Source organism: Antechinus flavipes, chromosome 1 (assembly GCF_016432865.1).
Source record: "Antechinus flavipes isolate AdamAnt ecotype Samford, QLD, Australia chromosome 1, AdamAnt_v2, whole genome shotgun sequence".
Lineage (NCBI taxonomy): Eukaryota > Metazoa > Chordata > Mammalia > Dasyuromorphia > Dasyuridae > Antechinus > Antechinus flavipes.
In genome coordinates this window covers 84,271,547-84,282,282 of record NC_067398.1, presented here as the reverse complement: position 1 = coordinate 84,282,282, position 10,736 = coordinate 84,271,547, and the positions used below count along the sequence as shown (strand labels likewise).

General features: G+C 45.0%; 1 protein-coding gene across 1 annotated transcript; it reads right to left on the bottom strand.

Moving 5' to 3' along the window:
- Positions 1-5,489: 5,489 nt before the first annotated feature.
- Positions 5,490-8,144, bottom strand: LOC127549272 (actin-like protein 7A). The gene has a single exon (XM_051977175.1). It carries the CDS (start codon positions 7,857-7,859, stop codon positions 5,529-5,531), a length of 2,331 nt encoding a protein of 776 aa, XP_051833135.1. The 5' UTR covers positions 7,860-8,144; the 3' UTR covers positions 5,490-5,528.
- Positions 8,145-10,736: the final 2,592 nt, after the last annotated feature.

Below are 10,736 nucleotides of genomic sequence, written 5' to 3'. Positions count from 1 at the left end.
GACTAAGATATATGCACAGGGCAAATACAACCAAATCTCAATTTTCCACTATGGAGGAGAGAATTCAGGATGTTCATAATTCACAGCATCAGATAATCCTCCAAAGAAATTCTTTTGACTTCATAATGCTTTCAAACAATTTGAAAAGAAGCAAATGTATCTTCTCCATCCTTTCTGATTTTAACTAATACTGCAAAGGCTCTGTCTTTCCTGATCTCACAGAGACTAATGGGGCGGGGGGGGGGGGGAGAAGGTGGCCCAATGGAATCTCTAAAATTGTTATCACCTTGTCTGTGTCTCTCTTTTGCACTTAATTATTATACCTTACATAAAAGTTAGTTGTAGATGTAGCTTTCCTCTCTATGAGTTTGCAAGTTCAGAATGGAGAATCTTATTCAAATAATCCACATGAAGATAATGGAGAACTAACTTCATACTTATTAAGTATCACTAAGAAAATTCTTTTAGTTTCTGGTGTGCTGACCCTGGCAGCTACAGATGACCACCAGTAGCAACACTCACTTCACTTAGCATCAGTTCATGTAAGCCTTTCAAAGTTATTCTGAAATCCTCTTACTCAAGATTTCTTATAGAACAAAATCTAATATTTTAAGAGGTATTAAAAATCTCTCAGTTGTTCTCCTCCAATTGCTTTCTATATATTTTGCATTTACTCAAATGTTTATATTTTGTTCTTCCCTTTTAGTTGAAATTAAGTTCCTTGAGAACAAGGATTGTTTTGTTTTTGTCTTTGTATCTGCAGCTTCTTTCACTGTTCCTGGTAAATAAATGTTTATTGACTTGACTAGCCCTTACAATAATCCTGTAAGGCAGGTAGCATGAGTATTATTATTTCCTTTTTACAAATGAGTAAAATGAGGCTTTAAGAGGTTAGTGATTTACTCATGGTCACACAGCTAATTAAGTATCTGAGAAGAAATTTGAATGTAGGCCTACCCAGTCCAAATCCAGCTTTCTGGCTACCATGGCATAATGCTTCTAATACCAACAGTATGGAGATTTGTATGAATGTGATTAGAATTGACCATTTTCATACTGAATATACACAGACTGTATTCTTTGGTAAATATCATTGGTTTCTTGTGTTTAACTTGACACATTTTCTCCAATTACCCTGTTCTTGTCCACTGGAAAGACATAGGGAAAAAAGCCAGGATTTGGGGACTTGGATTTAATTGGAGCTTCTGTAGAGGTTGCCCTGATTTAATTCCCTAGGGGACAATAGGAAAGCTTGAGGATATGTTTTCAGGAATACAGATGGATGTAAGTACATGGTGATAATCTGCACACAGTAGGCACTCAGTGAATAAGGTTAACTCTTGACCATGATGATATATCTATGTGCAATCATGCCTATGATAACATGTGTGTGTACATGTGCCTGATTCTCTGTAGTTCCCTGGGCATCCAATTGAATATGCGCTTTTGTGATTGCATGACTGCACACACATTAATCCCCAGGATTGTCCTCTCTCCATTTCTGGGACACAGGCATCCCAATCATAAGTGAGGAATAATCTCCAGGGACCTTCGGTTCATTTCCAGTTTGTGCAGGGGAAGGGAAAGGGCAATACATGTCTGATATGCTCATAGGAACTTCTGATAAAGGTATCAGGATTGGGTCGGCAAGAACCAAGTGAAAAAACCTGTTTTAAGCCCTCTGAAAGTTGGGGGAGGGGAGCAGGCGACTCATGGAGGATTCGATCAATCAAGGCTTAAGGGAACTAAGATGCCTCATGTTTGGAAACCCTTTGCTAAATTGGACAGAGAGAGGAAAAAAGGACTTAGGGGATGAAGATTGCAAGTTGATGTTGCCATAACTACCATCCAAGCAGCCTTGAACTAAAGGGATGTGAAAACAAGGACCTCTCCAGAATTTAACCAGTGAGAAAGCAGGGATGTCTGCTAAGAATGGTACAGGATGAAGGTTGAAGTTACACTTTGGTTCCATTCTCAGCTCTTTCGGTTTGGGCACCCGTTGATCCAGAGTTGGGATTCTTTTCTGTCAAGTAAGAGGATAGAACTCTGCTCCCTTCCTCTAGAGTCTGGTAAAAGTCCTCAGTCTGACTCTTGTCTCTGATACTGTCTGTGGGACTTTGAGCAAATCAACTTTTATATCTGAGCCTCAGTTTCTTTCCCTTTAAAGGAGAGATTGGACTACAAGAGCTTCCTGGTTCCTTCCAATTCTAAACAATTCAAAGACCCATCTTTCATTGCCTGACTTTAGGAAAGCATCATCCCCAGTTTCCAATAATCCTCTAGAGGTATTTATCAAGAAGCTTCTTTAATCCAGAAGAGAATGGCTTTCTTCCCTTCTCCAAGCTGTCATCTTTTAGACTGGAGGTTCAGGGCTTTTAGCCCTGGATGCTCACTTCCTGGGGCAGAAGCCTTAAGGTCTCCCAGTTCACCTTCCTAACATTGAAGATCCTGAATCTGATCATTCTTAACTTCATCCAACAAGTATTTATTGACTATCTATTACAAACCAGGTAATTAATATTGTCCCCTCCATCTCTATTTCCTAACTTGCAGTTAGACTAGATCTTATTTTCCATATTAAAACTGAAAAGTTTATTTTCAGAGTTCTGAGATGGGCCTTTCTGCCAGCCTGTTTCTAGGTCAGGGTTCATGCATTCTCCCTGCCCCCTTTATTTTCTCCTCTTATCATACAGTGAACTTGTGTTCTAACTGCTTCCCTCCCTAATAAAACTCTTGAGAAAAGGCTCTGCTACTTAGTTATATATATTTTAATGAATCAATAAATCAACAGGCACATTCATTAAATAAGCACTTACTATACACCAGGCACTGTGTTAAGTCCTAGATAGAAGAAAAGAAAAAGCTATTCCCACCTTCCAGATCAGTTTAACAATTCCACTATAATGTGCACAATTACCAGATATGTGGACAACATGTAAATAAATACAAGGTACACCCAAAGTAGAACAGAAAGTAACTTAAAGGGGGAGATATCAATAACATGGGGATAGAGAAACTGGAAAAGGCCCTTGCAGAGGGGACAGCTCAGTCTTGAAGAATCTGGGATTCTAAGACAGGGGAAGTGAGAAGAGGAGAGACAGAATTCCAAGCAAGGGGAACAACCATGTTCAAAAGCACAGAGATGGGAGTTGGAGAATTGTGTATGAGAAATGGTAGTATGGCTAACTTGGGATTTGCATGGAAGGCAATTACAATAAAGTAATGTGCTTCTTGATTTCATAGAATTGTAGAATATCAGATATGGAAAAGAAATAAGAGATTATAGAGCCAAAATTTGACATAGGGGAAACTGAACCCTAAAGAGAATGAACAATGGGTTTACCGAATATTATGCAGTGATTTAGGTCCTGACTAGAACAAGCCTCCTGACTTCCAGAGGACTAGCTTCTAGATGTACAAGCAAGGCAGGCAGACACCCAGAGCACAGCACAAAAGAGAACACGCACGTGGTGAAGAGCACTTTTAAATGTGACTTTTAATAAAAGCATATTATTTTTAATGCCTGAAAATTCCTCTCTCCAGGGCTCATATTTATTTTGTGTTAGGTACAGTGGTGTGTTAATCATGCAGGCTCAAAGCGGCTGTTAGTGGCAGGTTGGGGGGAGGGCAATAATGCAAGGGGGTACCATTTGTGAACCTTGTCCAAATTTACAGATTCATTGTCCCAGGTCTGTCAGATCTGCTAGAGGCCAGGGGAATTTGCATAATCAGCTCAATTTCTGCTTGTCTTCTACTAAAGAGATTTCATGCCCTGCCAGTAATGAGAAGAGGGTAGATGTCCTTCTCCTTCCCCACGGGTCCTCCAAACTAAGGGGCAGGGTGTCCAGTAAGGACACCTACTGCCAATTTGGGAGCTGACTGTGAGGGATATCTGTCTCTAATCCTAGAAAAGAGTTGCAAACATGACTCTATGCCTGAAATTATAACTAGGCAAATGACCCACTCACAAAAGAATCTTTGAAATCTCCCACTGCCTGGCCTGAGATTTTTGGAGCATAAAATAGAAACACCTCTGTTCTTGCTCTCAGTCACCTCAATCTTTGATATGTGCCATCTGCCCCTTCACTCAGTTATTTACTCCTCCATTCACAAGATCATTGATTCAGAATTGTAAGAGATGGTAAAAGTCTTTGAATCTGGCATTGAAGATGAGAGAATGGAAGTGCAGGTTAAGTGACTTTCTAGGGATCACATAGATAGTAAGTGTTCCAAGTCCAATGCCCACACTCAATTGCCCCTGTATTTGCTCTCACTCTAACATTTGCCCCAATTTGCTTTTTTATGTCCCTTGGTTTTTTTCCCTCCATGCCGATATTTACCCAATTCTGTATTACCCCGTTTATACTCTTATTTACATTCATGTCCTAGCATTTACTCATACTTTATACTCTTTGCTTGCATTCAAATACTTTGCTCTGGGTTATTTAAAATCTGACTTTAGGACATTTACTGCTTTTTTTTCTCATATTTGACCCCATTCCCCGATATTTGATGTGATTACCCTGAATTTAAACCTCTGCTCCCCAATTCCTTAGTATCTGTCCTAATTTTATGTTATTTGTTCATATTTTCTGATTCTTTCCGTTGATGTTTATTTACCTCCATCTCTGATTTTCCATTTCCTTCTCCCCCACATTGGGAGAAAGTCCCTGAGATATGCTGCCCATAGTAGGAGCTACATTCATACCCTCCCTTCTCCTTCCCTCCCCCCCATGTCCCATGTTTCCCTCTTATCCTGATGGGTATCCCTTAATGAGGAAGGATCTCAATGGAGTGTTCCATGATCCGAATGGACCTTTGGTGGAAGTCCTCCAGGAAAAAAGGGCCAGAGCCTAGGGCCTAGTCCTCTGTCTGACTGGGTAGGTTCTCTGGATCTGGAGAGGTAAAAGGCTCAGGGACCACCTCCGCTCTCTCCCCCACCCCCAACCACAATCTCGAATGCCATCCTCTCCCTCTGTCCCCACCCCCCAGCTATGAGTCATTTGGCATGCTGTGTGGGTTATTACTTTGTGTTTGAAATCTCCATGGCAACCAGCTGGCAATCAAGGGTAATTGTGCTGGTCGCCTGGGCAACAAGGGCAAATCCCAGAGAAGAAGCAACTCCATGGGCCCTGAAGGTCCCGGACAGTTGTCCTTTAGAGGGGAAGAAGACAGATTTACATTGCTTTGTGATCCCAGATTGGGAGCCGTAGGGGAAACTCAGCCTGCCTGGGAGTGTGGGGGAAGGACTGAAGGCATTCCATTTGTTGGTGGGAGCCTGATTCTTCCTCTCATATGGTGGGTATGGAAGGATGCTTGACTCTGGAGGAATAGGATGGGGTAGAATGGGAAGACTGACTGAGCACAAGCTAGGGAAAGGAGGGGGAGACGCTGTGTTCAGCATGGTTGTGGGAAGGCTGTGGTATTGTCTCCCCATCCTGCCCCAGTTGGAATCCTAGGACCCCAACAGACACCACAGACCCAAAGTCCTCTCTGACTGCCAGAGTAACTTTATGCTCCCACAACCATCACAGGTGGTACTTATAGATGGCCCACGGGCCCTCTTCCTGGTACTCCCCGCGGCTCAACCACAGAGTCTGGAAGGAATCAAGGGAAGCCATAATGGAGCCTCCTAGCCAAGCAGCAATGGCTCGGTGAGGCAAGGATAAGACGGTGGCCGCGGGCCCCAGATCCCGCTGCACCCTCTCCGAGAAGCCGTTCAGCAGAGTGGTCCCGCCTTCCAGGACCACGTTGGCCAAGAGTCGCTCCTGCAAGTGCGGCTCCAGCTGGCTGATGCTAATCTGGGCCAGCTGCGGGAGGCTGGGCTGATCGAGGCCCAGGATGTCAGGCTTAAACAAGATCTCGGGGCAGCGGAACCGTTCGGCCCCAAGCGAGAGCACGTGCTTGTCCGGGAGGACAAAGTCCAGCCGGTACTTGCCCTCCACCTGGCAGAGCTCGGAGACCATGTCCAGTGTGACGTAGCAGCAGGTCTCCTTCATGTGGGTCAGCACGTCGGCCTTGGGGGGCGGCTGCCCGCCAGCCAGAAGCAGCTGGGAGAGGTATTCAGAGAGGTCCTTCCCGGCCACGTCCAGGCGGGAGATGTTGAGCCGCTCGAGCTCCCCTGTGATGATGGGCGCCACGTAGGAAGTGCCGTGCCCGCTGCCCATGACCAGGCCCGTGGTGCGGCCGTAGGCGTAGAGAGTGAGTAACGCCTGGTGGACCGTCTGCATGGCGGGCACCCCGAAGCACTCAAACAGGAGCTCCACGACCTTCTCACGATTGGTGCAGGGGGAGACGGGCGAATCAGCCACCAGCACAGCCAGCTCCTCAGGATCCACACACAGTTTGCTGTAGAAGATGTGGTTCCAGAGGACTTCCAGGGCATCCCAGTCGGAGACCACGCCGCGAATCAGCGTGGAGCAAGCCGCCTCGGCGTCCTCGGTGATGTAGTAAGGGGTGCTGTCGCCCTGGGGGCTGCGGTGGATCCCCACCCGGGTGGGCACGACGGCGCGGGTGCGGTCCTCCCCCGCCAGACCGCACTTGCTGAAGCCTGTCCCGGTGTCGATCACCACGGCAGCCAGGCTCTTGTAGAGGTCCGTCGGGTGGCAGGAGGCCACTTGGGAAGGGGGCCGCTCTTGGAAGTCAGCGTTGGAGACCAGCTCGTAGCTGGGTCCTCGCAATAACCCAAAGGGGTTGATCACTGTACGGTTTTCACTTGGCTCAGTGAGGGAGTATTTGGTATAACTGGAACCTTTGTCCACCACAGCCATGGGCAATGTCTTATAAATGACACTAGGGCAGGAGGGGCCGATGGACGAGGTCTTATCGGAGGATTTTCTGTAGCTGGTGCTGCTGGCTGTGTCCTGGGAAGCCTTGGCGTTGGAGTTCTGGCTGGCCATCCCCTGACTCGTGCCGTCCTTTCCGGCACACACGTGGATGTCCGGGGAGAGGGACATCCTCAAGACAGAGGTACCTTTGCTCTGCATCGAGGGCTGGGCAGAACCCATGCTGCTGGTCACCGAAGCTGTGGCTAATTCCTTGTGGAAGAGGGAAGCATATTGGAGGGACTCCGCATTGTTCTTCCTGGGGACCTCAGCTGCATTACAAACGCCTCCTATCAGACTGCCCTGGTAGGAATGGACGGCGCGCCCTTCCCCTCTGGTTGAGCCGTAGCAGGCTGGCTCCTCGCACTGGCTTCTGAGCATCGCACCCTTTCTGTGCTCCATAGTCACTGCCCTCCTAGAGGTGTCTGATGAGGAATAAGTTTGTGGGGCCCAGAAGGAGGATGTAGGGTTACCTTTGCCTGATGTCACCCGGGGCCGGAAGGTTTCCTTCTGGTAAGTTAGAATATTTTGCCCAACAAAGTAGGATGGCTCCAGGGGGATATGACTGCTAAGCAGTCCGATCTTTGTGGGCACCGGGGTGACAGACTTGCCCCTCTCTTCCAGGTTTGCATGGCTGTTTCTTGTCACTGACTTGCCTGTGATTGTGATTTGCCTGTCTGTGACCTTAGATGTTGGAGAGGGACCAGGGCTGGGGGCCCAGGGTTGGACTTTGCCAGAAAGTTGGAGCTGTTGGGGATCAATGGTCAGGGTGGTTGGAGATCGGGGGCAGACCACATTATCTGTGACCAGAATGGGACGTGTTCCTAGAGTAAGGCTTCTGAGGGCCTCCCTGCAGTGAGCCTCCCCATGAAACTTAGGTCCCTCACACACAACCCCAAATTCGGCCTGATGAGTGTGTATGTCTACTATCATGCTCTCCTTGTTTGGCTGGCGGGAGCCCAGAGGATGGGGGGCCTGAAATTTAGGGGGCCGCCTAGAGCAGAACTCTTGGCTGTCTATGCTGCATGTGGCCATCGGCTAATTAGACACTTGTTTTTTTTGTCTCTGATATAGATGGTTTGGTTCTCAGGATTGGAGCCTTATATGAATTCTTCATTAGTAGATATCATGCAAAGGTCTATGTCTTTGTTATCCAGCCCAGTGGTAGGAATGATGGCAAAATAATTTTGGGGTTCCAATTTTGGGAATAAGTGGAACTTGGATTTTTGAGGTTGGATTTCTTGTTGGTTTTGGGCTCTACTAGAGAAAAACTTATAGTTGGGACCAGAATGTATGGTAATCACTCTCTCCTCAGTGTGGTCTGGGGGATCGTTAGGGAGAGGAATCCCCTACTTTGGACTCTGTCATGGGCAATGTCATGTACATCACTGATGGTACTGTCATAGGCACTACCATGGATACTAATGACATTGCTGTGGGTACCATGGGCACCATCATGAGCAACATAGGTATTGTCACATTCACCCTCAAAATCGCATCCTCTCCTGATGTTGCCTGTGCCAGTCAGATCTGTTATTTTTATTGCTCTTTAACCAGTGGAAGAAAATTCAGTTTGTCCCAGGAATTGCAATGCTTAAAAACCATAGGTTCCCAATCTGAATACCTGGTCCCAGTTATCACTCCTAGTTTGCCACCAGGAGTCAGGGGAGTAGTCTTTGATTTTCTGTATAGACTCCAGAATAGGCCCTGCAGACCTACAACTACAAAGATCAGTGTCTGGAGCTGTGGCCATCTCAGCTGGGTATTAGAAGCTCCTCTCCCGTTGACTGGGGATTTAGAGAGCAGGACATGCTTCCTGGTGATGGGGAAGGCTTTCTTCATAGATTCCATAGCTCTTGCAGGCTTCCTTATCTTACTTAAAAAATATTTTTTCCCCAATTACATTGGCAATGGATATGATTCTTTGATCTACTGAAATCCCAATGGCAAGACTCTCAAAGCATCTTTCTTCCTGTCTCTTCTTCAATTTCCAATACCCCACCAAGAAAAATATGATAATGGCCTTTATTCTTATTGTATTTTAAGATTTACTTTTTTCAGCAATTATCCTGTGAGAGAGGATATGAAAGCAAAGAGGAAAATGAAATGACTTTCTCATTCACAAAGCCTAAGAGCTGATTCTGAGCCCAAATACCAGTGAAGTGTGGCCAAGAGAATATGTTGAATAAGGGTCCTTTCACTAGCTGCTTACTGGGTGAGGGAGGGGTGCACGAAAGTGATATTGTGAACTGTGGTTCTCTCCTTCACAACATTAAATCGTTCAAGGAGATGCTGATGCTAATACGGATCCTAAGAGAGAGAATCTGCTGCAGGAGAGGCAGATCTCCCCCCACCCTGTTCGTTTCCCTCTATCTGCTATCTGACTTTGGCCCAGATTCTTTTTTATTCCATAAAATTTAGTTGTAACCTCTACCTTCTAAAAGACTATTCTTCCTCTTTTCTAAAGAACAAACCAAGGCATGAGCCTTTGGTCTCAAGTATCTGGGGGCCCAACTTCCAACCCCTAAGGCCCGTTTTTGGAGATTAAGGCCTTGGTTTATCCCTTGATAAATCTTTTCAAAGCTCCTTAAAAGAATGTACTGTCTTTTGCTTTTTTGTGTACAGTGCCTGATTCATAGTAAGCACTTAGTAAGTGTTCATTGATTGATTGGTTGTTCTCTCCAATATCAATCATAATTTTATCTATTTTCAGAGTTTAAAGAGATCTTAGTGTGAGCAGCTAGAGCAACTCTTTATTTTAGAAAGGTTGACAGACATTAGAAATGGGAAGGGACTTTCCTAAAGATACACAACTAGGGTCAGAACTTACGACCCGAGTTCCTAACTTCTATCTACTCCCATGATTTTTCCATGACACTGCCATTTTTGCCTCCAGCCCCATTGGAATCTAATTTCATCTAGTCTCCTCCAAAGGTTGACCCCAAAATGCTAAAGTCACTCAAGGACTTATTAGTCTGAGATGCCAAAAAGAAGTCAAGATGGTTTAAGATCTTATGATCCTTTGCTGTGAATGATTTTGCTATTCTCACTCATACAATAATTCAAGACTACTCTGAAGGATTTATGATGAAAAATGCTATCCATCTACAAAGAAAGAACTAATTGTGTGTGAATACAGATTGAAGCATACTTTTTTTACTTTATTTTTCTTGAGGGTTTTTTTGGAGGGGGCAGAGATCTGTTTTTTTTTTCACTTTTATGGAAATGTTTTGCATAACTTCACATGTGACTTCTCAATGAAGGCTGGGGTGTGGAGGAAGGGAGAGAATCTGGAACTCAAAGTTTTAAAAGTTTTACATAAAACTGGGAAAAATAAAAATATCACATTTTTTAAAAATAAATTTTTAAAGATTTGCTTCTAATCCCCTAAGCCCCAGCTGAAGTTGGCTCCCTATACCAGAGATAATTAAGTGGTACTCTGGATCTAGTATTAACACAAGATTTGACTTGTTTTTTGACGGGAGCAAAGACTTCTAAATGCCAGTTCTTTCCAAAGTGCTCCACTTCCTCATGTAATATGTAGATCCATAAATATTTGCTGAATTGAAGAACAGGAAAACAGAATTCTGATTTTCTCCACTGGCTCTTTCCCAAAGAGTGAGATCACTCTTCCATAAGGTTAACTCTTGGATAATGTGTAAACTTGCATTGTCCTAAGCTGAAAAAGAGTCATTTGCTTATTTAGGACTATCTCATGCACTTGGGCATATAATCTTGGGCTTGGTCTTCAAATGCAATTGGAGAATTGGAGATACAGAAGGAGAGCAGAGACACTACCTACAGATTCAGACTGAGTTCTTTGGAGAAAGATGGGCATATCAAAGGAACCAAGTGAATAGAAGAAGGAAGGGAACAAGTATTGAGTGCCTGCTATGTGCTAGGCACTGCCCT